Source organism: Centruroides sculpturatus, unplaced genomic scaffold, assembly GCF_000671375.1.
Source record: "Centruroides sculpturatus isolate CEXI.00-Female unplaced genomic scaffold, Cexi_2.0 scaffold10, whole genome shotgun sequence".
Classification (NCBI taxonomy): Eukaryota; Metazoa; Arthropoda; class Arachnida; order Scorpiones; family Buthidae; genus Centruroides; species Centruroides sculpturatus.
The window spans coordinates 1,583,492-1,611,021 of record NW_019384396.1 but is presented as its reverse complement, the minus strand read 5'-3'; the positions used below and the strand labels follow the sequence as shown (position 1 = coordinate 1,611,021).

Genomic DNA, 27,530 nt, shown 5'->3' with positions numbered 1-27,530 from the left:
AATTTATTTATTTTCAATTTTAATTTTTATCTTTTATAATAATAGTTTTACTTAGTAACTGCCAATTAAATATATATTTATTTTATTATTTGTTTCTGGTTTAAAGTTGTACTGAAAAGTAAATTACTTAAATTGTCTTCACTGAAGTTGGGTTACTATTAATTTTAGTAGTTGGAGATTTGATTTTTACACAAAGGAGTGAGATGCTTTTATTATTTTTTTTCCTTGTCATTAGTTAGTAAGAAATGTTGCAATCTCTACTGGAGTGTTCAGTGTACTAGCAGTGCATTGCACAATCACAACACTAAAATAAAAAATAAATATAAATAAAAATAATAAAAAAAAAGAATTAGTATATTTTTATATTCACATAATGAAAGAAATCAGGATCTCTTTTGCATAGTTAATATTTTGTTCACATTATATTCTAGTGGACCTGATTGCTTGATATGTAAGATGCTAAGGAGAACAATGCATGTGGCTATGTAATTGAGTTAAAATTAATGCAACATAATTTATTAGGTTGTTCAGAAAGTGAGTTTGTTTTTTTTACCACTAGACGGATTAGTCGTATTTTTCCTGCCATTTTCATTCTAAACCATATTATCATTATATATTTTGACAGCTAGCATTTTAAGGCTTATTTGTAAAAAATTTTGTTTGATTTCATGCAATTGTTTATTTTTTTGTGTTCCATCAAATATGGAAGATCGAAAGCATCATTTTCGGCATATTTTGCTTTTTTATTACCAAAAAATCAAAATGCTGTTCAAGCAAGAAAAAAATTGTGGTACATGTATGGAGATGATGTGTTGAAAGACAGTGCCAAAACTGGTTTACAAAATTTCATTCTGGCAATTTCAATATTGAAGATGCACCACGTTCTGGATGGCCAGTTGAAGCCAATGAAAACAAAATAAAGGTACTGATTGAAGCAAACTGCCGAATAACAACACGTGAAATCACTAAGAGATTAAATTTGTCAAATTGAACTGTTTATGATTACTTGAAACAAATTGGTTTCGTTTCAAAGCTTGATATATGGGTTCCACATGTTCTTAAAGAGAGATGCTCTCTTTGGTGGGATTTTAAGGAAATTTTTTTTTTGGAGCTTTTACCAGACAATTTAACAATTGATTTGAAAGTGTACTGCCATTGAGTAAACAAATTGAGTAATATCATCAAACAGAAAAGGTGGCCAGAATTGATCAACAAAACAGGTGTAGTGTTTTATCACGATAATGTCAAATTTCACACAAGTTTGGTAACTCGTCAGAAACTGTTATAACTTAGATGGAAAGTGCTATCACACTAACCATATTCACCAGATCGATCACACTCAGATTATTACTTGTTCCAATCTATACAAAATTTTTTAAACTAAGACATTTACTTGAAATGACAATGTCAAAAATCACTTGGATCAGTTTTTTTGTAAGCAACGATCAAAACTTTTATGAATGTGAAATCATGCTACTGACAGAAACGATGACAACAGGTATTCGAGCAAAGTGGTTGATATATAATTCAATAAAATATTTATTTATTATAAAAATATTGTGTTTTTTTCCATGGAAAAAATGAACTTACTTTCCAAACAACCCAATAAATAACATTCTTTATAACAGGGTCTGTACAGACCTGGTAAGTCAGGGAATAAGATTTTTAGCAGAAAAAATCAGGAAAAGTCAGAATTCACAAATACCATGGAATCTGTCTGCCACTCTTGCTCCCTTTTGATCTGAACACATTTTAAATTCAGTTCAGTATAGAGAAGTTTACGAAAACTGGAGCAACCAGACAAATGACAAGATTTGTTGCACTAATATCTCATAAACTATAGATGATGATCTAACAATTTAAATTTTGTTGGATAGGAGGTTTATGTTCATATTTAAAATGATGAGTAGGGGTGTGCAGCCATGCAGGGGGGTAGCAGTTAAACATGAACATCAAAACTTCAACACAGTTCAGCATTTGGGCGGCAAAACTTTGGATGACAAAGAGATAGTGTGTCAAAATTTGTGTCAATTTGTACAGAATGACAGGATCTACAATATTGTTTAGCAATAATAACCAATAAAATAGAATTTGTAAAGTTATAAGCCAATAACTGTGTAGATTGAAGAAAATGTTTATAATGTTGAAGAAATTGCAAAGGAAATACAAACAGAAATGTAAGAGATGTATGCCATTGGAAAGAAAATTTAAAAGGAATCTGAAAAGCCCAAACTGACTAATGCTGAACAATACAGTTTATTTAGTGAGTGTAAGAAAACTGAGTGCATCAACTTCAACACAAATATTTTGAGTGTGTTGCTATCCAAAATGATAGATATTGACTTGGAATATTATTACCATCAAGGCTTTATTTGTTTACATCTTATCCTCCTTCTAATAACACAAAGACAGATCCATGCCTTAACCTGTCTTGTGTTGTTTTTGAAAATTTTCATGTTGACCTCATTGACCTGCGTGGGCGATCCCAAATATTTTCGTGTCTGCATTGGAACATTTTTGATACTAGATGTTGCTGTGTGTCAAAATTTTTATATTAAAATTAACTTTTAAAATATAATTTTTTTTGTTTTTATATTTTTCAATATATTTATTTTGTTTGTGCAACATAAAAAAATAATTTTTAATGACACAGTAAACATGATTATTATTTAAAAAAAAAAATTGTTAGGCTTAACATCAATGAAAATTTAACATGGTGTCACAGGCAACAGAGAAGAATTTCAACATCGAATAGGTTAAACAATTGTTATTGTGTCCAGTACACAACCCTCCCAATATTTTTGACCTGCAAACAACTGGTTAATTAAAGTAGAGTTTTCAAAAACACCATCAACAACGATCCACTTTCCTGCCAAAACTCTGCTTCTCCCACTATAAGTTTTTGGGAAGGATGGGAAGAAATGTAATGACCTTGAATGGGTCCATGCTGGACCAAAAAGAGCATGCGATGAGCAATTTCTCCCTCTCGCAGAGTGTGTGATTTCTTCTGTTTAAATTATTTTGAATTTACTGCCTCCTCACTTTAAGAAAATTTGATTTTGCAATGCAAGTCTTTTCTTATTTAAATAAAATTTATGAATTAAATTGAATCATAAATTTTTTTATATGACATAGAAATGATGTAGTTAATTACTTACAAAAAACTTTGCATAAAATGAATTAAGTGAATAAAGTGTTTTTTTTTAATAAAAAAAAATTATATAATTATGTATAAAATGGGCTTAAATAGACATAGCTGAATATTACATAATGGAAAGGGAAAATGTAGAGACGTTAAGTCAGGGAATAATGTCATAATTGGTCAGGGAATCAAAGATGGAATTATCTGTATGAACCCTGTAATAACTGACATGTAAATAATGATTATGTTCATTTCAGGATTCATAAATTAAAAATGCTTGGATCTATGAACTCTCTTTTCCTATGCTTCTTAATGTGTTCTTATTCTCATATGACCAATATAACTAATCCAACCCAACATATATGTATAGCTAGATAGAAAACTAGTACAATGGCTAATATTTCTAGTGGTTGCGTTTTTACATTATTAATTAATTGGATTATGTCATAATTATGCCCACACATTATATATTCTTTCCAATGCAATGTAGTTAACAAACTCAAATAATTGGCAATATAATAATCTACTTTTTTAAAATCAAAAAGTTTCTTTCAAAAATAAGCAGGCAAAATCAAATTGATTAAATGTGGTAATTGTCTATGAATGAGACTGAAGCTTATTCCTTAATAAATATATAATTCTAAGAATTTATTAGTAACATAGTAAAACATTTTCAGTTTGAATAAAAATTTCAGAAGAAAAATGCAAATAAGAAAAGCTAGTGATTTCTGAATGAACTGGATGTATTGCCATTTATTATTCTGAATTATCATTATTAATAATGTTTTTTCAGTGGAATGATTATTTACCAATTTCTTTGATTAATAGAGAATAATCATTACTTGACAAATAATTGGTGGAGGACCCAATTAATAAGATTAATGATTATTCAATAATAAATTTACAGTAATGCAAGGCAAGTTCAATAGACAACTGGAAAAGTGTTGTTTAAAAATTGGGAAATTTTGAACATTAGAACTAACTTTACCTTGTCAAAATTTACTATGCTATTGTTTGCCATCTCAACTTTTAATGACATTTCTAATTTTCTATTGACCTTGTCTCATAATTTTACAGTAGCTGATTAATATGATTACTGTAGTTTAACTATTAGCAAACAGTTTTACAAGTGAATTACTAAGTTTATCATATAATTATGTCAAATGTATTTTTACTTTCTTGGCTTTTTATAGAATACTAGCTTACCCGTCGTGCATTGCTGCGATCTCAGAAGAAAGGAAATTCAAGCAAACTCGTTATGATAAAATTCAATTTACTTTTTATTATTTTTATTGAAACTTATTATTATTATTCATTTTCATCGGGAAAACATTTCAAAGTGTCGTTTCAATTCTATTTATTTATTGGAGTGTTTGTGGATACACGATATTTTTTGTTTTTCCGTCTGGTGCGTACACGAATAAATCGGAAGGATTTTCGACGCGTGAGCCAGCCACATACAGTTGTCCATGCGAGAAGCACGGATTCTCCAAATTTAGCCCACACACTCGCTGCGATTGTCAGAAGTGTGATATTCCCCACTTTTATATATATTTTTAAATCCTTTATAATTTTAATTATTTAATTGCTCCTTCCTCTCTTCCTTGGCATGTTGTGAAATTTCTGATAGTTGGATAATAAACCGTTTTATTGTAATTTGTCTTTTTAAATTATTTTGAGTTGATATTAAAATTTGGAAAAGGGGATCCCTAGATCGGTAAAATAAGCGAATTTCCTTCTACAACTTCGGTTGTTGTTCGGTATACAGTTAAAGTTTTAACAAAGTTCGAGCGAATACGTAATTAGCAAAAAAAGTTAAAATAAAGTGATTAAACAAACATTATTACAAATATCGTAAATAACAGTTCATAAATGCATATATAGAAATATTTTTTGAAGGGGGAAATGGTCTTCACAATTTGAAATCGATCGGACACACTGTGCTCGAATGCTCGTGTAAACACGCGCCATCTATTGTAGGATAAATGTACTATGCCAAAAACCTTCGCGGGAGTGTATTAAACAACTTCCCAAAGTTTCATGGCAATCGGATAAACGGTGTGGTAATGCATGAAGGACAGACAGTGCGCGCGCGCACGCACACACACACACACACATTCATTTTTATATATATAGATAACATAAGGAAAATATGGTGTTTCTGCCTCTTTCTTGATGTTTTAATACTCCAAGAGCCCAAAAATTAAGAAAAACTCTTACAAAATTCTGTTTGTGTCAGCATGTATTTTACATTAAAACTCAGAACCAGAGAAATAAATGTTTCTAAGAATGATTCTTCTGTCCTATGAATAAACCTACCAAGTTTCATAATTTTGGTAGGTTTATTCATAGGACCAGAAATTTGGCAAGTATATATATAACATACATATATATATATATGGGGCATTAATACTATTAGATTTTGGTAAAGGTCAAGGAGATGAAGAGATAGAAGGGGAATTGTTATGTCATGAGTAGGGGTCAGACTTGATAAAAGTTATTATTATTAGCATTTACATTTACAATTTTTTTAAAAACTCACTTTTACCCAAAAATAAACTTTTTACCTTTTTTATAATAATTGATAATATATAAAAGTTATTTTTTTAATAGAATCTTATAACAGATAGCATCACATTCAACTTCGACTTATTTATTCAATCTTATTAATATTGCTAAAATTGTAAACATGTATAAACAATCTAATGATACATGTTCTTTGAAAGCATTTATGTTAATTCATCTTCAGACAAAATGTGTATTAACTAAATATAACATCTTTGGAATACTTTTTCATTCTGATTTAGCTTACTCTTATAATGCTTAATATAAATTTAAACATATCTCATTTTTAAATTTTAATTTTATTAATACAGTCGACCCTCCCTATAAGATCATAGATACGTTCCATTCTTTAGGAATCTGATTTCTTATGAGTCCTTCCAATCACAGCCCGATACATGTCAAGTTTATGGACTACGGCTGATTGAAAGGTTTTTTTTTCATAAAATTAATCGATTCTAGAATAATCCGACTCAACATTTCCAAAATACGTATATATTTTTTGGAAATAATTTGTATAAACTACGCTATAAACAAAAAATTGTAGGATTACTTACCGAGTGTGCATAATTCGACATCGTCATTGCTAGAGCTTGTTTTCATCACAGAACAGCTTAGCAAATAGTGGCCGATTTCTAACAACTTATTTTTCTGCGAAAACTTCGTTGAACTTTGGAGACATCATTAATATAAATAATTTTAATCGCCGTTGAATAAGAAATGTTTTTCACAAGAAATGTATAAAATTACAGTACTGTATTAGACTTACGGTACCTAATTTACATACTGTACAGACGATAGTTAGCGTAAAATCTCCGTAGCGTGGCGACGCGCTAGACGGCGAAAATTATATATTTAATTATACAATAAGTTACAATAAGTTAATATATAATTATATATACAGTACCTAATTTATATATACAGGTATACCTCGACTTACGTCGTTTCGAGTTACGTCGTTCCCGATTATACGTCGTTTGTCAAAAAAGTATACGGAAAAATAAAAATCAAGTTTAAGTCATTTTATTCGACTTTACGTCCGTCCGCCACAAATATTGAAGTCGTAATATCACTAGAAAAGCGTTTAAAGCACATAAAATCATATTTAAATATATACATTTACAAGTATGTACTGTATTTACAGTACAGTATATGCATTCGTAAATTTAGATTACTTTTGTTCTGTACTCTATTAAAAACTAAAATTTATTTGTTTGTAAGCTTAAAATAGATTCTTATTAACCATATATTATTAAAAATGCATTAATAAATAAAATGCAGAACCGGAAATAGTAATTTATGGTTTAGCCTAGTGACAAGTAGATTCGGAGACAAGTAAATTTGACTTACGTCGTTTTTCGACTTAAGTCGTTTTCCTGGAACCAATTACCGACGTAAGGCGAGGTATACCTGTAATTTATATAATACTGTCCAGACGATAGAAACCTCTCCGTAGTGTGGCGCTACGGATGGTGGGAAAGTAGTTCGGCTGCCTGATGACGTTTTACGTAATTATAGGAGTTTTTTTTACCTTTTTTTACGGATACCGTCACAATTTTTTCAGTTTTATAGGAATCGTAATTATAGGGGAGTCGACTGTATATCATCTTTTCCTGTGCATAAGGGAAAGGAACCTTAATATGCTGACAGTTTCTTAATACAGTTTAATTATATATATATTTTTCTTTTATTAAAAAAAAGCAGTATTATATTTTGATTACTTTTCTACAAGTGCAGTCAGAGCAAAATTAGACATTGATAATTAGAAATGTTGTAAACTGTTATAGAGCAAGTAAAACCATTTTAAGAGAAAATATAACTTTAACCCATCACAAATAATAATTGAAGAATTGAAAATCATTCAAAAACTATTTGATTGTAAGATTTTGAATAATTTTTGAAATGATGTGATGTTTTATAATTTAATATTTAATATAGTTTAACTATGATGTTGACTGATTAAGTTAAATTAGGTAAAAGTATTTGTTCATATAAAAATTAAATGTTGGACATTAAAGGTTTAGTTCTTTGATATAAATGTTTAAATTTTCATTGCAAACTAGGATTTTCAAAATGTTTTGGTTCCTGAAAAACATTCTAACAAAATAAATTTTAATGAATTATTCCTCATAATAGCTAATGAAAAATATTGTCAGCTAGTCATAATAGAATGATTTTGCAAGATTATGACAAAATATCTTTTTTAGGTATTGTGATGTAGGCACACCATCATCATCATTGAGCCCCGCTTCATCCTGTCTTCAGAGTCCTGGTAGCTTCACCTTAGAATCACCATCACCCCCACCCACAACTGCCGATTTTTGTGAATTCTTCCAAGCTTCAGGAAAAATGATGGAAACTGATTTCTCAAAACTTACTCTTTCTGGTACATGGATGGTTTTTTTTTTAAATATATATGAAATTATAACAACTTTAGTATTGTGATTCAAAAATATTTGTGATAAACAAACTGTCATGTGAGAATCTAATACTGTGTATTTATATCATGTAGATCAAGAACAACGTGAATTGTATGAAGCCGCAAAAATTATACAGAAGGCATATCGATCCTATAAAGGACAGAAACAGCAGGAAGAAGATGAAAAAGAAAGAGCTGCTGCAATTCTAATTCAGAGTTATTACCGAAGATATAAGCAGGTAGTATTAATGAAATTTTATTTAAAACTAGTTAAAATCTCAATAATTTAAGATTTAAAATTTTTTTAAAGTTTTTCAGATAATAACTAATATGAAAACCAATACAAATGCCATGAAACGTAATATCCAGCAACTCTAGTTTTATGTTCTTTTGTATATAAAATAACTTTTAATGTTGCTTTTTAAAGCCAAATGATTGCCAGATTAGATCAAGCTATATTACTGCTATTAATTGCCTACTATTAATAATTAAATGCTAAGTAATTTGGCTTAGAGTAGGTGCTAAGTGTCATCTCTTATTAAATTTAATGATTAAAATTAAATTAATATTTATTAATTAATTTAGAAGGTTCTGAAAGAAGAAAATTGGCCTGGAGTGAGGCTTTAACCTGCAACTTCTCCTTACTGTGCAGATGCATTGCCAGTTACACTNAAATTTTTTTAAAGTATATGTATTACAAGCAAATGACAAAAGCAGCTCAACTTATTCAGAATCAATTTCGTAATTATTGTGAACATAAACGTTTCAAAAAGAGTCAAGAAGGAGAAAATGGTAGTAATCTTTCAGGAACTGTAAGTCCACTACATTCAAATGGAACTGCAAATGGAAATAATAGTAACAGTAATAATGGAACAAACTACTATTACAATTTCTCTGATTCAGACAAAAGACTGAACAGGGATAGCATATCATCAACAACGGCTTTAAAGTAAACAATTATTTTTAAAATTGCTGTTATTTTAGAATTTTGACTTCAATTAATTAAATGCTTTCCTCTCCAGAAGAACATTTTCTCAAAGACGACAACATCAAGCTGCCAGGAAGATTCAACAGTTTTTAAGGCAATCCAAGAACAAGTTAGTGAAATGATCTTATAGGAATCTATTTTAATTCTTATTGTTTAAATATAATTTTGATCTATTTTATCCAGTCAAAATATTTCTTTTGAATAGACTATTAACAAAAGTAACTGACTAACAAATAAATCTCTCTTTCTATTGCTAACTTCACTGAAGTATTTGGGACTATTTGCATGGGAAAGTGGTGAGTTTGAATCCATTGTTGCTATTCCAACAAAATTTTGTGATTTTATTTTCTTTAGGCAATGTTTAGGCCTTTTTTCAAAAGCTACTACTATTAATATCTTTGCTATATTTCTTTCTTTTCTGTTAATAAATATTGTAATAAAGTTATAAAGTAAAACAAAAATGCAAGAAATATTGAAAATTATTAGTTTTTTTGTTTCAAAAAACTATATAGTTCAAAAATAATTAGTTTAGAATATTTCAAAAATATAAATTAGGAAATGTTTAATTGTTTAATTTGTGTTTGATTTTGTTGGCAGTTTAAGATAATAATTTAATTTGGTAATGTAGAATCTGCTTTTATGTTTTTTTTTTTTTTTCTCATTATTATACTGTATATGAGGGAAGTCAGTAATTAGGTTACAGGCAGACACTTATCAAAAAATAAGCAAGAAAGTTTCTGATGTAAAACATTCATTATTCAACAAAATACCTATCAACATTCAGACATTTGTTCAATGTCGTCAAAATCATTGCAGCACAAACATTCTTTATTCAAGTGTTCTTTTAGAAAGGTCTGAAAAAGTGGTAATTAGAATCATATCTGGGCTATATAATAATCTTTTGGATTTTAAAAAATACTTGAGTTGCAAACATTTTTAAGCATTGAGTAGATTCAAGAGTGTACTGCTGTGATTCTGACATAAATCAATAAACTTTTATGTAGAATTTTTTCAAAATCTGGTATACAATCATGATCACGACATTGAACAATTATCTGAATATTAATAGATATTTTATTGAAAAATGACTATTCTGTTAGAAATTTTTCATTAAGTTTTGGTAAGAGACTGGTTTTAAACTAATTACTAACTTTCCCTCATGTAGTTTCTGCATATTAGTTTTGACATTGTCATTATGCAAAGATTTTTTACAGAATATTGTTTAATTTTAAATAAGTGTTTCAATTAAAAAAACTGTAGTAAATTTTAAAGATGTACAAGTTAATTCTAAAAAATAAAGTGCTTCTTAATTTGTTTTTAAGTGTATTGAATATTGATATTTATTTTCAATACTCTTTCAATATAACTTTAGAACAATAAATTCTGTATTAATATTTTTAAATTTAATTATATTTTTTATTTAATATGAAATTGGCATATTAATAAAAATATATTAAATTCTACTATTGAACAGTTGATAAAATATAACAGATTGATTTTCTAGTTTAGTGATCTTGAGTTCAGTTGACTATTTGTAAATATTTGTGTGAAATATAGAGTTAGAAAAAGAGAAAAGAAAGAGATTTCTTACCAGCTCAACTAACTATGGATAGTAGTAGCATGAACAAGATTTGAAATTGATGTCAACTGAAAGTAGCATCATAGTTAATTAGTTGAACAGGATCTTCTGTTGGAAAGGTTACTAATATTTAATGATAAAGATGCTACAAATTTAGTGTGATTTTTCAAGTGTACTACTAACCCAAGAAAGTTGAGAATTGGTGATTTTTATTTCAGGAACTAATTATAAAATTCATTGTAATGATTGTTAAAATCGATAAAGAAAACTTACCAATAATTTTAAAATTTATTTGCATTGAATACTTCAAATTCTGAAGAATTCATAAGAAATTTTCTGTTAGAATTGAATTTGTTCTAAAACTTAAAACAAATTTCTATGAGAGATTAAATGTAGTCAAACTTTGGGTTTTGAATGACTTGCTTTTCAATCAATTCAGTTTATGAACAAAATTTTGAACTCATTTTTGCCCCTGGTCACTGAACAAGCTACTCAGCATAGCCAGCCACTGATGGTCAACTTCTTATACTTTGTATGTTAAAGAAAATCAATGACCTGACCAATCAATGACAGGACTACCTATTCAAAAGTTAGTGGCACCAAGATCACTTCATGTCATATGAATCATTGATGACATTGCTATTTAAATTAAATTTCAATGTGCATGTGGGAAAGTTACTATTTCTGTTTTTTGGTGTGTGCCACAGTTGAATTTAAATCAAATGAACTAATAAGAACCTCATTAATTGACATTTGCATAATATAAATGGCACTCAAGAATTTGTTTAAATATCCTGAAGTTAAATTAAATGACAAAAATTTATTAATATAATATTAATATTTATTAATACTAGGTAGCCAGTTAATTGAAAACTAAAAATAATAATTAAATTTATAAGTAATAAAATAATAATTAAAACTGGTCTTTACATCAAAACTAAAATTAAATTAAAATTGAAATCAATTCAATTGAAACATAATATTTCAGAAAGTATGGATAAAGTATTTGTCCATCTTGATTGATTTGGTTATACTGTATTTTATGCAGGCAGAGTTGACACTCTATGTAGCATTTCTAAGTGTTGGTTTCAGTTTTGGTTGGTGGTGATGGAACAATTTGCTTTTAATGTTAAATATATATAATATTATCTATATCTATATATGTTATCAGTATCTATTCCATATTATTTCTATTCCATATATATATATATATGGAATAGAAATAACATTATATTACCTTTTACCTTTATAGGGATTTTTATGCATGAAATACAGCTAAAAAGGTATTTAGAAAAACAGGTTTTGTTTTGGGGGTTGGGAACAGATTAATATATTTTATATTGTTTCTTATGGGAAAATTTGTTTTGGTTTTAGAACAACTTTTAGGACAATTCATTCTAACCCAGCTCCTATTTTATATCCTAATATAACCTAAATAAATATAAAAGACACCTTACCACTGGAGTATTTAAATTTCTTTACTAAATGTTTTCCAGCTCTATTTATGAGCCTGCATTAGGTAAATTGTATTTAAATTCAGAAAACATAACATCAAACATTTCTTTACAAATTCAAAATGGAATTAACAAGAATATAGTTATCAAATTTTTTAACAATAAAATCCTAAGCTATAATAATAGTTTATTATTATCATCATCATCTCCAAAAAATTAATACAATAGCTTAACTAATTAATATTTAAGATTGACTGTCCAATATTGTTGTACATATTACAAGGTGTTTTTACTTGTCCCAAGTCTTTTTTTTAATAGCATATCTCTATGCCATTGGAAATTGCTCTATATCCCTGGTGTTAATGCATCCATTTCTAAGTTTGTGTTTAAAAATCTCAACTTTTTTATTTATTTATGGCTATAGAGGGCAAGTGTACTTCATTAATAATTTTAGATTCCTTCCAAAGTATCTTTGTGTTTTCTTTCCCTTTCCTTACATCATATTGTTCTTTAACTCTGGTTTTTAAATTCCTCTTAGTTACGCCAACATATGCTGTTTTTAAGCTCTTCATTAACTATTGGGATCCTGTATACTCCTGCTTTAGTTACTTCTGGGAGTGGATCCTTGTTATTTTGCAGTATACAATATAAATTAGGAGGTTTTTTATATACCAAGTAAGAGTTCTTTTGTTTGGAAACTCCTCCATTATATTCCTGATTTTATTTTGGTATGTGAACCATTTCATTTTTCCATTTTTGTGGTACTGATATTGTTATAATGATTAATCAAACTCATAAACCATCTGTTAGAATATCCCAGTTTCTTAGTTATTCTCCTAATTCTTTTTAATTCTGCCCTCTTGTCCACCATACTTATGTTGTACATGTATGATGGACAATTTTAATTAAAGCAAAAATGCGGATGCTTTATATTATTCTGAATGCGGATGCTTTATATCGTTCTGGATCTTTGATGTGACTGGTATATATAGGAGGCTGAACATGGTTTGATGTACACCTTTGTGCTGATTTGTTCTGATCCTAATGTAATATCAATATCTAGAAAATGCATGTTACTCTTACTTTTTTGTTTAAGTTTTAGCTTCAATCTTTTGTTGTTGTCATTTACTACATCTATAAATCTGGAAATAGTTTTTTCTTCCTTTATAAAATAAATGCATCATCATTATATCTTCTGTACATCAATATGTCCTCTTCAAATTCTGGGATAACTTGGTTTTCTTTATTCCTTACCACTAGCTTGTATAAAAGCCATTGGTACCTCTTTATGTTGTTTAAAAATTTTGTTATTGAAGGAGAAAAATGAAGAGTTGCAGATAAGGTCTGCTATTTCTAGCATATTTTCTGTCTGTCTGATTTTGGAACTTGTTGGTATAAAAAATTGACAAGTGCTTCAAAACACTACTGGAGTTCAATAGATGAGTATAAGCTTTCATAGTCTATGACTATGGTGAGCTCTTCATGCATTAAAAAAATGTTCTGTAGATCCTCAACCACTTCAAAAGAGTTGCTTACACTGAATTGATATTGTGGTAAAAGGTCTTTGATGAAGTTATGTAAAGCTTTTTCTAAAAGATATGTTTGTGCATTCCGTTTTTGGAACATCCACCATCGGTCTGAATAGCTTCTTATCTTCGTCTATTTTTGTAAAGGCAAACAGTCTGGGACTTCTTGGGCATGGTTTACATTTCTTAAGGAACATTTAATGTTTGGCCAATGAGTTTTATAATTTTCTTATTCTATATAATGTTGATGATATGATGCTTTCATTAACTTCTATACATCGGGTNAGTGTAATATCCACTGAAGAGGCTAAAATAGCGAAATATATATGGATAACATAATAAAGTAAGAGATAGTGAAAATAATTCTCTGGTTTTCTCTGTTTTTTTAAACTCTATCGAAGTCGGAATTAAAGAGTGAACGTCACTTGTGGTTCTTAGAAGTTTTTTTAAACGAAAAAATTTTTAGAATTTATTAATTTTAATATTTGTCTACACCGATCCCATTGTTTTATTATTTATTTAATATGTTTGTATATTTGGAGCATTCCTTTTTCCACCTCTGGTCTGAATAGCTTCCCATCCTTGTGTATTTTTGCAAAGGCAAACAGCCTGGGAATTCCTGGGCATGTTGGTTTACATTTCTTAATGAACATTCAATGTTTGGCAAATGAGGAGTTTTATAATTTTCTAATTCTGTATAATATTTTCATTTTTTTAGATCACTTTTTTCTGTACTATATTAAAAACTAAAATTTATTTGTTTGTAAGTTTAAAATAGATTCTTATTAATTATATGTTATTAAAAATGCATTTATAAACAAAATACAGAATTGGGAATGGTTATTTGTGGTTTAGCCTAGTGACAAGTAAATTCAACTTACATCGTTTTTCGACTTAAGTCACCTCTCCTGGAACCAATTACCAACGTAAGGTGAGGTATACCTGTATATATGATGAGAACATGTTTACAAGTTAATCTATCACCTTTCAGTCAAGCAATTTCTTTATATAAGCTTATTATGATGATGATATAATCTAGAATAATGCGGCACATGTGTGTGTTCCCATCTGTGATATATTGTTAGTGGGTATAGAACAAGTACCCCTGTTGGATTAGCTAATTTGTAATATGAATTAGCTAAATTATAAATAAGGGGTTTTTGGTAACCATGTTTTGTAGCTATATCCTCCAAATGCTTTAGTTCTTTCAATGTCTTTGTAATTTGTGCAGTGGGTAAAAGCAAGTTTGGTTAGAGATCGAAATGCAGCCATTTTGTAAATGTATGGGTTGTGGGAGTTTGCAGGTATAAATAATGGAAGGTATGATGGTTTAAAATAAATACTTGTATGGATAAATCCATTTATAATGCTAATATTGAGATCCAAAAAGTGTACCTTTGAATTGCTGGTTTGGTCTAATTGTATGGAAAGCCCATATGGGTTGTTGTTCATTTGTTCTATGAAGCCTACTATATTTGGTTTTGTTTTCCATATTATAAAAAATATCGTAAATATACCTACTATAGATGATAATGCTAGAAAGGAATGAAGGTAATACTGTTCTTTCTAATAATCTAATGATCATCTCACAAAGGTCCCCCAATAGGGGCTGCCTAAAGGTACACCTCTTTTTTTATATATACATTTTGTAATCATATTGAAAGAAAGAGGAATAGCATAACATATGTGCTAATTCTACAATATGTTTTGATGTGCTGGTTCATTGTCTATACATAATAAAAAATCTTTAAGCATGCAAAAATGTGGATGTAAGTGAATGGAGGGGTATAATAATACAAAGTACAATGTTTTAATATAAACATTTTCTGTTGGAGTTGTCTCAATTCATTAATAAGTTGCTCTGAGTTACTAATGGAGAAGCTATAGGTTTTTAAATGCTCTTTGAATAAATTGTATCCTGTTACCCAACTTCATTGCCTGTAACAAGTGTTGTTCTTCTCCAATTCAGAAGACTTTGCAAAGTCCTCTGAATTGGAGAAGAAGAACACCGGTTACAGGCAGTGAAGTTGGGTAACTTATCTACTCCGGTGTTAAAATTTTTTTATAGTTGTATCTTGTTTTTCTAAAAACCTAGTAAGTGATTTAGCCTTACCAACAATGGGTCATATAATGTTACCCGGCTTGTGGGTCTTTGTGAACACAAATAGTTTAGGGTTATCAAAAATCATAACCACTTTATCAATTTTTAATTTTTTGGCACATGCTGTATGTGTGAGTTTAACAATATGTCTATGAAATTTGTCTATACAATAGACAAATTTGTCAACATAGCTATTTTCAATCTGTTTGCAGCAAGTTTCTCTGATATATTGGTTTAAAAGGGCTTTGTATTTCTCTTCTTTCAACACTACCATCAATCTACTTTTATCAGCTTTTAGCAAGGTGATTTTTTTTTCTGATGTACTGTATTCCAGTCTTACACAGCCAATTGCAGAGACAACGTTTAGAAGCCAATGGCAGTTTACAGATTGGATAGACTGCTGTTCAGAAAATTTCATTGTAGAGACGGCATTTCTCGCATGCCACAATGTAGACAGCAATTAGAAACAAGTTATTTGACCTACTTTCTAGACTCACTCGACAGCAGGTTTAGAGAGTTTTTTAATTAGAGTGGTAGCTTTGTTCATGGAAAAGTTTAGATAAAAACAGATATCATTTCTTTGATAAATGTTGTAAATGGTATGAATCGACAAAATTATTCATTAATTAATTGCTTGGAGCAAAAATAACAAAATTAAATACTTTAAATTTGTTTTAAATGTTCCAATTTCTATATTCAAATGGGTGAAGACTTAAAACTACAATTAATTTAAATCAGATGCATTTATTTACAATTAGAGTATTGTATTGGTTATAAAATGTTAATGCATTTCTGGGTCATTGTACTGTTAAACAAACAAGACAATTTTAATAATTACAGAAATCTGTTTATAGATATAAAAAAAATGTAATATTAATAATAAAATATTTAAAATTATTCATTTTGATAGTTACAAAGGGAGACAGTAATAAGATGTCAAAATAATTCCTTAAAAATCTATTTTGAATTTAGTATAAATTTTCTAAATATGGATTTGTTCGTATTTTAAACTGTATTGGCAATGAAATTAAATATCGAAATGGATAAGGGTTGTCATTAATTGCCAAACAATGGTTTTGATAGTCTTAAGATTTTATTTCTGGTAGCTTTCGGAATATAGCTGGCGACCATTTCTGACATCACAAACAAATAGCTCGATTGGCCAAATGACTCCTAAAACAGGGGAGTAATAGCGAAGAAAGTAAGAGCCAATGTTTTGCTAAAGTTCATTTAGATGACATTGGCATTCAGAAATAGACTATCGTCGTCTTTGCAACACATTTTAAACTGCAGTTCAGTCAGCCAATGTCTGTAGGCCGTTCTGTTGATAAACATTGTTTAACGTAAACTCTGTCTCTGCAATCAGCTGACAGTGCCTGAACTATTTTATTATATGTTACTTTCTACTTTACATGATGCTTTTTCTTTAGAAAATGTAATGTAAGAAAATCTCCCAGATTAAAGGGCATCAACTAAAAGTTAATGCCTTTTTAGCTTAGAATCCAAATACATTAATATTATAAAGTTCTATTTGAAATTTGCGTTAATTCCCAATCCCCACAAGAGAGTACATAGTTCTTTAGCTGATTTGATAGCATTTTTTGTAACTTAAACAATAACAAAAATTATTTTCAAACATTGATTGAATAACAGGATATTGAGCTGTAAATTTATTTAGGCCACCCTGTATATATTAAGGAAACTTGCTCAAAAGTAAAGTTAAAATCTTTCTACAGTGTACCAAAACCCATCCCTTCGTGAAATGTGATTTCATTTCCAGTAGGAATGAGCTTTTGGTCATCTTCACATATTGTGGAATTCTTTGGAATATTATGAATATTTTTTTCTTTAATATTTTCATAAGCTTATCACTATTTGTACTGATGTTTTATAATGTTTTATTATCTACTAATTCTGTTAGTTTATTGCTTTTCTAATTTGTATAAACTGTATGGACCTAAATGATATGTTTGAAAATAATGATGTTTAAAATAATAGTGTTCTTTTTCTAAAAAAATTGATTGCTAGTACACACATGTGATGATTAAAGAAGTTGTGTATTAGGGAAAATGTAACAATAACTAAAAAACAGTGTTTAATTTTACTAATTATTTGTTTATTTTTTTATAAACAAACAAATTAATATTACAGCATTTATAATATTTTTCAGATGTTTTTTTTTTATCTGTCTCCACTTTAAATCTGAAACAAGAAAGAGTGTCAATTGCTAAATGGTACCCTTTTAATAACCACATTTATGTCTTTTCTTTTCAAAATATTGTCATTAGCACTTTTCCACACCTTGTCTCTTGACAAGAACATAGCAGAGACAGACAATATAAGACAGTGAATTATTGTCTGTTCATTGAAAGATGTATCCAATTAAATAAAAAGCATATGGATCCCATCCATTTGCTTTTTTTTTATGTAATCTCCAATTTGCCTGTAGCGTTTGTTGTGGTGATGGTGTCCAGTTCAGTTTGTTCATTTTTATCATGCCAGTTCACCATATTTCATTCCTGAACATTTAGAATTTTTTCTACTGAACAACTGCAGTACTATGTACTGATTATATAGATACTTTTTATGTTGTCCATTGGTATGGCATACTGGTGTGTTCTGGAAAAAAAACAGCCTTGTCTAAATGTGTTATGTAATCATTGTTGACTAGAATGTGGCTACAACAATAACCAATACAAATTATTTTGACATGAAGATAGATAGGTAAGACTGTCATTTTGTACTAAATTTAATAATTATATTAATTCAAAAATTAAATTTTCTAGAATTTAGAATATTTTACTTACTATGCAGATGTGTTATCAGTTAGGCAATTCGACATCTGGCTGATCTTTGCTTCCAGACCAATTAAAAATAAACATGAAATCATACAAAATCATATATGGTTGGTGATTTGTTGTCAAAATTGTGCAGTGAGTGACCTGTATAATTATTACTCTTAATTATTAATTGATCTGGAAGGAAAGTTCTGATAGAGGTCTGGATACTGTAATTAGTAGTGCATCTGCATGGTAAGCAAAGTTTCGGGTTGTAATCCTATTCAAATTACCCTTTTCTTTTCAAGATATTTTAAATTATTAAATTTAGTACAAGATACCTACTTACCTCTTCTTTGGACCAAATTACTTTGTCTTGATTATTAATAGCAGCAAAGTTCTAGGCTGAAATTAATCTGGCAGTTAATATTTGGTAATTATGTAGTTTAGGCTTAGATATTTACATAGGTAATATAATTTACATATTAAATTGATTAAAATTAATTATCTCTTTTGTTCTTAATATTAGAATTCTCTAATGCTTTTTTAATTTTCGATAAATTACAAAATATAGAGATATTTATTTCATATTAGCAAATTGTTTTTATATTTAATTTCATTATGTTTGACATTTCTTTTCATACTGTGTTGTGATTTTTTTATGAAATTATTTTAATAATCAAGGGCTAAAAGTCTGTCCTTTTTAAGTTCATAGTGAAATTAACACAACATAATCAAAAAATAACTATATTCAAGTATAATTCAGGAATTTAACCATCTGAGGTATTTAAAATAGATTATTAATATTAATTTCACAACAAAACATATTGTTATCTACTCAAAATCCTTTGATTTTATTTTTATAAACAATATAAATAATTATTCCTCTTCAATGTTATATATTTTCAAGCTGATAATTTCAAATTATTTCCATTGTTATAGTGTCAGACCACCACCATAAAATAATTTCTATTTAGCATGTTCTTTATCAATTCCTGGCATCAAAAAATTTCATAAGTAATTACAATGTCATTTGAAAAATTCTTTTTAAATTTTTTGAAAATAGGGAAGTCTTACTAGGGTTATGGTATTTGTATAAAAAAGCAATTTGTTTTACTATTTGATTGACTTTATATTAGTCTTTTAATATAGTCAAGTAACTTTGTTGTTTATTAATGTATGTACAACAACTATTCATATGTTACATAATTGACTTTTTAAATAAAATTATTCTGTAGTTCAAAAAAATATTGGTGTAAAAATGACTTTATATAAATAAATTTAATAATGTTGGAATTTCTTAATAAATTTGTAGAGTTCAGAAAGAACGTGCATTAGCAGCCGAAAAAGAGAAGCTAGTAGTGGAACCAGCGAGTCAACCGGTTCTGCACCAAAAATCCCAGGAACAACTTATGAACAGAGTGGATGGAACCACTAAAAAGTAAAACAATTTTCTTTTTAATTAATTAAAATGAGAAATTATCATTTAAGTATTTGTTTTAAATGTTTGGTTCAGTTAAATATTAATTGTGAATAATTTGATGTAACATGTTTAAAATGTTATATTTGAATAAGTACTGAAATTACATATAACACTACCCAACATGGTTTTTACCTCCAAGGAAATAAAGGGGGATTTCTTATAAATTTTGATGCCTTCATTTCAAAATTCAGCATGAAAATGTCACATCATGTCAGTTTTTAGGTATTGTAGCCTGTATATCAGTTATTTGTGTATTTACTAATATAAAGTAGATGATATAACACTACCAATATTAGGAATTTATACTACAGGAAGCGCACTCAGTGAAGTGAAACAAACAGCTGAAATATGAAACTGATAGTGTTTCTAATCCAGAACTGAGCTTTGTTGCTAGGCTTGGACCAGTTTATTGAGAACATTGATATTTAAACAAAATAAATCTTCATTTACATTCAGCAAATTATATTAATCTCCTGAATTTAATAAGAATCTATTGTAACTGTAATTGTACAGTCTACAGTAATTTTTGCTGTTTGAAACAAGTATAGCTAGCTAAAATAGGAATCTGTCTTCACATATTTGCTAATGATCAAAAAGATAAGTGGTGCATCTTTTAATTTATTTTTTTATTTTTATTGGGCTGCAATTTGAAAAAATTGTAGATCTATAAATGCGTACTGTTGTCTGTCCATTTGTCTGACCTTAATGTTGGGAATGATGTTAGATGGATGAAAGTCAAGACCAGATATGGAACGCTTGGGAGCAGGAGGCCACAATCAACTACATACGAACTTCCACTCTAGACCAGAAATGACGTGAATTCAATTTAAAAATTTTTCCAAATGGAGTTACGTAGATGACTGGTAAGACATTACAAATTTGAGATGGAAAACATACATTTTAAATTGAATAAATTAAAAATATGATTAAAAATTGCAGCCTGGTATTGTGATAATGTTGCAATAAATAATTGCTCATTCTATTTTCATTTTACTGTGTGTTATAAAACTTGGATACAAATAAATATTAATATGAATAAAAGTCACATTTAGCTTATAGAACAGTCAATTTTAGTGCAGATTTTTTGATATCTTGTAGGATCAAAATGTGGTTTGAATTTCTCATAAAAGTGTAGATTCCTATCCTGATACATCTGCCAATATTCAAAATGGGGTAAATACCATTTTGTAAAAAACATTCTAAGAACCATCTTAGAATGTTTTTTACAGGTACATGTACTATGTCCATATTCTATTCTGTTTGCATATACACCATTACACAAAGGTGTTGTACAGCGTTTGATCCTCGTGTGATATGAAAATCTTTTAATGCTAGAGATATAAAAAAAAATTTTTTGTTGGGTAGTGTAATTATTGCTTTCCTGTCATAATTCAACTGAGAAAAATCATTTTGTTATTAGTACACAATGATATAAAGTATACATTTTTCCTGAATTATAATAAACTTTCCAAAAATTGTTTCAATAAACAGAAAATATCTTCAACTCCAATTTCTAAAAATTGAGTAATCAGTATGAAAATATTAGTTCGTAAATTTTTTCTTCTTTAATAAAAATTTGTAGATATATTTCATTTCAGGTTTTTTTGTTTAATTCAAAAGTATTTTTAAATCAATGTTTCATAACTCAAATTATAAGAAACCATAAAAAGAATTTAGTAATAGATCAAAATAACTTTTTCCTTTGCTGACGCAATGAAGAGCAATTACTTGCATTTTTTATAATATTTTATGCTTGGGAAAAGAATAAATACTGCTTTTTAAATAATTATCTTCAAAATTTGTCCAATATTAATGCAAAGATTCACAATTTTTTTCTGACATGTGACACGTTTATTTTTGATTTGCATATATAAATGTTACAAAATTTTGATACCATAAAAATTTTATATTAATATAATATGCAGTGGAATTCTGGTGAATTCCTTGTGTTACTGTAAATAGACAATGCTTTTTATTTAGTCTTTGGTGATGTGTGATGACCAAACAGATATTTTTAAGTAATTATTTATTTAAATTAACATTTACTTAAATATCATGAAAATAACTGCAAAGTTAAGGTAATCAAGATATTTATTTATTTTTTTTGTAGAAATATTTTCTTATATTAATTTAATCCAGCAACAGCTCACATAGTAGAATTTAAGTATATGTCACAAGATAGAATATAAAATTAAAAAGTTGACAAATTAGAATAATATACATTTCAATTTTAGAATAAATAACAATTACTTTCATGATATTTGATATGATGATCATGTTTTACACAATTCTAAACATTTACAGTTGTAATTTGTAAATGAATAAGAAACATCTTGTAGTAATAATTATTCTTATTTATATATATTTTTAAGTTAAGATTTTTCTGTAAACAACTATTTGGTCTTAAGTATTTATTAATATGACAAAATTGAACATTTTTAATTAATTACAGTTTTGATTAATTTTTCATTTAGTTATGAAGGCATCTGATAGACAATAATGAAGAGTCAAAAATATAATAGTAATAAAAACTGATACAAGTTTTAACCAGCACTGGCGAAGAAAGTGCTTTAAGGCAAGGAAATGTATACGTTCGAATTGAGAATGAGAATACGAAAAACAATGAAACGTTCAGACTTTAGTGTGAATAATCACCCATTTACATTTCTTTGTGGGGTGTCTTAATGGCATATATTGCTCTTTCTACTAGTAAACATAATATATTTAATAACTGAAGTCAACAATGATGAGCTTATTTTGCAAGATCAGCTGTAGATAATGTCGGATGAAGAAAATGTCTCAGGAAAATGTGGGAGATTAACGTGCTATAAGTTGACTGTTGTGTGTTCATGAAACAGCCGATTCCAAGAATTTGTTTCAATGAATGATATTCTGCCAAAAATAATTTTTTGTTACAATGAAAGTTCTCATAGTGCTATTATATGCAATGACATTTATCTGCTGTGTCAGTTGTTCACTCGTTCAGTTTTACTTTTTTTCATTCATTTAGTGTGATAAGTTATTGATAAACATATCTTGTGGACTTACTGTTATTTATTGTTATTCTCTATATTTGAATTATGAACAAAATCAATTAATTTAACTTCAAACTAAAAATATATAGTTCTTTTTATTTTAAAAGTTTATCATATCATTTGCATACTGTAAGTTTTAAGGAGTAAACATATCATGCAGCTCAGAAATTTCGTGAGAAATTTATTCAAAGTCATGATTTGTTTTTAAAAAAAGCAGCAAAATGTCATGGTAAATATCTTTCTATTTATTTTATGGACTACAGTTTTCATTTTTAATCCTTTGGCAATTTCCAAAGCAATCATTTTATTAGAATGAATAAATATTCTTTTAACAGGAGGAAATTTAGAGCAAAATATAACTGCAGCTAATTTTTCTTCATTATATATATCGTATATATACATATATATAAATAAATATATATACACGTACACACAAATGGAAACTATGTATATTTGGCATTTTTAGTAAAATGAAATATTTTCAAGAAAAGCCTCCAATAAAAAAATCACTGTACAGATATCACCCTGTATGATCAATTGTACAGTTAAGAAACAAATAGTGATATTTTTTTGGTTGCATTCGTATAGATAGTAATATTTTTATTATTCTATTGTGACTAGTTTTTCAAAGAGAGAAATTTATCATCATATGGAAATGTATTTATAATTGAATTTAGTTGAGGTAGATCAGTCCAAAAATAATTTTTTGGAGCTTCTCCCTGACTGATACATTCCACATTATGCTTTTATTTTATTTTAGAGATTTTTAGTTTCCATTGAATCGTTTTTTTTTATGCATTTTGATTTATTTATTGCATTGAAACATGTGCATGCCAGGATTGTTATCATTTGCTTGAACATTATATTATAGATCTGATTGAAAGTTTAAAAAAGGAAAAAATGTTTAACAAGTTGCTAAGCATTACTCTCCTCTTAATGTTTTCATTGCTGTTAAATATTTAAAATATATTTATTATTAAGTATTATTTTGTTATTTTTCTGTGTTAGTGGCATATTTGATGTTGTTGCCATTGTATTTTATTAAAAAGTATTTTCTTTTTAAAATTTAATCAGTATTGTTGGCATTATAATGATTGTATTTTGGGTGATTCATCCTACAAATTATAAATATAAGATGACTGCCCAAAATACTTTTGTTAGTGGTAGTGACGTAGTCATTGCTTTATTATAAATATAAAATAAATAAATAAAATAAATTGTACGAACTGTGATTTTAAAATAGGGTCATTTAATTTTCCAGACATATTAGTAAAATGAAATTAATTTCTAAATAATCCTGAAGAAATTGTTGACTTTGAATGAACAAGGCAAGTTTTTACTGACTTCTCTTTCCAAATAAAACTAGCGACAATTAAAGAAAACTAAATATGTTATTCATAAAATATTACTTAACTTTCATCTGTTGTATTACCAGTAATGCTACTTAGGTGTGTAGTATATGCTTGGAGAGAATCAACTTTAACTGCTGCTGTATTGTTGCAATTTATAAAAAAAAAAGAAAAAAAAAGAAAAAACCTTACTCAACTCTCTAGCATCTGCCACCCATCAAATTTTCTCGGAATATCTGTATTTTATCATGTGTATTAACATTGCAATTTTAACATTGACACGTATTGCTACGTTTCTTCTTTGAGCTCATAAAATATTAAACACAAGTGTTGATGGGAATAGTCATTTTAGGAGACGCCCTTCAAACACTCAAATTGCCACAGTTGTTATTGTAAATAATTGTTGATTGTTTTCAGAGGTTTATTCTATTCTTCAACACTTGTGACGAAAGCTGCCACATGGATTTTAATGAGTGCTTAGCACTTGATTTTGGTAGTGTGATAAGATACGCTCAAGAGATAATGCTGTGTAGCTGCTATGTGGCACGCTTGCAATTCATACCATTTTGACCGTAAATCAAGAAATGTGCTGTTTTTCCAGTTTTTATTTTTATTATTAATTTTTTTTTTTAAATTTTGTCCCGTTTGTATAAGTTATGAAAGTGTTTTTTAACTTTGTCCGTACTCTCTGTATGAAAAGAACATGTACAAATGCTCAATGCAGTATATCAGTATAATTTCTCAGTGTGTAGAATCATCACTTGGAGATAATCAGTTTGCAAATATTTAATGTAATCAGTAATATTGTTAATACTCTAGAAAAATTAATGCTCTGTAGTAAACAAATAGATATTTCTTTTTAAAAGTTTTAATGTTTGAAACCAAATGCTGCTAAAAGATTCTATATTGACAGTTTTTGGTGACTAATTATAATAGATAGAACATTTTAAATGTTCTTTGACTTACTATGCTGTTAGTTAACAGAGAATAGTAATTCTCTCATATTATTGTAAAAATTTCTTTGTGTTGAAATTTTAAAACTAAAAAAAAATTATAAAATTTGCAGAAATCTGATTATTAGCCTAAAGTATGTACACAAGATTTAAGTGGACTGTAAATTGTTCAAATTTATTCCTCATGATTTTGAAAGCATTATCGTCTTCCCATTGCAGCAAGAATGGTGGAGTCGATGTGTGCTCCAGGTAAAGAAAATTTAAATGTGATTCCGTAAATATTTTAGGCTATCTTTCGGTTTCTGCTGTCAACAATATTACTTCATTCATTTCTCGTCGTGTAATTCGGCTGATCATATTTGCCGATTCAAACGAAAAATACTCCATTTATAATTTCTTCCTTTGTTATAAAATGTCTAGTCATATTGCACATTGTTCTTTGTTTCTTAACCTTCTACAAATGGTGTATAATTCCCATCCCTTTTGTTATTGATACATAATTTCCAAAGCAATCATTTTATTAGAATGAATAAATATTCTTTTAACAGGAGGAAATTTAGAGCAAAATATAACTGCAGCTAATTTTTCTTCATTATATATATCGTATATATACATATATATAAATAAATATATATACACGTACACACAAATGGAAACTATGTATATTTGGCATTTTTAGTAAAATGAAATATTTTCAAGAAAAGCCTCCAATAAAAAAATCACTGTACAGATATCACCCTGTATGATCAATTGTACAGTTAAGAAACAAATAGTGATATTTTTTTGGTTGCATTCGTATAGATAGTAATATTTTTATTATTCTATTGTGACTAGTTTTTCAAAGAGAGAAATTTATCATCATATGGAAATGTATTTATAATTGAATTTAGTTGAGGTAGATCAGTCCAAAATAATTTTTTGGAGCTTCTCCCTGACTGATACATTCCACATTATGCTTTTATTTTATTTTAGAGATTTTTAGTTTCCATTGAATCGTTTTTTTTTATGCATTTTGATTTATTTATTGCATTGAAACATGTGCATGCCAGGATTGTTATCATTTGCTTGAACATTATATTATAGATCTGATTGAAAGTTTAAAAAAGGAAAAAATGTTTAACAAGTTGCTAAGCATTACTCTCCTCTTAATGTTTTCATTGCTGTTAAATATTTAAAATATATTTATTATTAAGTATTATTTTGTTATTTTTCTGTGTTAGTGGCATATTTGATGTTGTTGCCATTGTATTTTATTAAAAAGTATTTTCTTTTTAAAATTTAATCAGTATTGTTGGCATTATAATGATTGTATTTTGGGTGATTCATCCTACAAATTATAAATATAAGATGNCTTGATGTATCAATGCCCTATTACCCGATTTATCACCTGATTAAAATGTTCATATCTTCTTTAATCCATAATATATATATATATATTTTTTTTTTTTTATCTGAATAAAGTCATACTCAAAATAAATTTTGATTATTATTAAAAATATTATAGTATATTTCTGCTTTATTTGAAAGGATGATGTCTGATTAAAAGTTTCCAAAGTTTTCTAAATGAATTCTGAATCTATCAATGGGTAGGTAAGTTCAAATATACTGCTTGTTAAAAGTTAAGATATAAAACTAATTTTTTGTAAAGTATTTGCATATTGAAATCTGTAAAATGTGATAAAAGTAATTTATTTAGTATGCAAATACTAAATTTTTTTCTGTTAAAATCTTATTTTGATTATAAGCACTTTCCAACAAATAATGACTAGTCACTCATAAGCACTTTTCAGTATTTTGGCTATGAAAGTTTGAAAATAACTTATCAATATAAAAGTTATTTATGTGATAGTATTTTGTAGCTTTCAGACTAATCAGACACAAGCTGAGATGTCTTGTAGATTAGGATAATCCCAGAATTAAAAACAGACGATTAATTTCTTGCCCTAACTACTATTTATTTACAATGATCACAACTTACCATTTCTGTATGAAGTTTATATCATCTGCATTATGTTGAAGATTGTTGGAAAGGCCTTTTTTCATTATTTCATCATAATACATGTTAAAAGACATCATCTGTCAAAACCCATTTAAATTGCAGTTGCTAACATTATTATTGAATTCTATTTGGAAAATTTCTTGTTTCATTAAGATTGGAGAAC

At 28.0% G+C, this 27,530-nt stretch overlaps 1 protein-coding gene and 1 long non-coding RNA gene across 2 annotated transcripts in view; both read left to right on the top strand.

The window, feature by feature from the left end:
• LOC111618381 (calmodulin-binding transcription activator 1-like) overlaps nucleotides 1-24,594 on the top strand; it is a 77,815-nt gene extending 53,221 nt beyond the window's left edge. The window contains exons 19-25 of the mRNA XM_023359894.1: nucleotides 7,912-8,090; nucleotides 8,217-8,362; nucleotides 8,810-9,072; nucleotides 9,146-9,220; nucleotides 9,380-9,407; nucleotides 19,864-19,989; nucleotides 22,506-24,594. Coding sequence (XP_023215662.1) covers nucleotides 7,912-8,090; nucleotides 8,217-8,362; nucleotides 8,810-9,072; nucleotides 9,146-9,220; nucleotides 9,380-9,407; nucleotides 19,864-19,986 — 814 coding nt within the window. The 3' untranslated portion in view covers nucleotides 19,987-19,989; nucleotides 22,506-24,594. The remainder of the gene's footprint in view (nucleotides 1-7,911; nucleotides 8,091-8,216; nucleotides 8,363-8,809; nucleotides 9,073-9,145; nucleotides 9,221-9,379; nucleotides 9,408-19,863; nucleotides 19,990-22,505) is intronic.
• A 2,150-nt stretch (nucleotides 24,595-26,744) lies between these two features.
• Nucleotides 26,745-27,530, top strand: part of LOC111618435 — a 34,123-nt gene continuing 33,337 nt past the window's right edge. The window contains exon 1 of the long non-coding RNA XR_002755575.1: nucleotides 26,745-26,958. This is a non-coding gene — a long non-coding RNA (uncharacterized LOC111618435). The remainder of the gene's footprint in view (nucleotides 26,959-27,530) is intronic.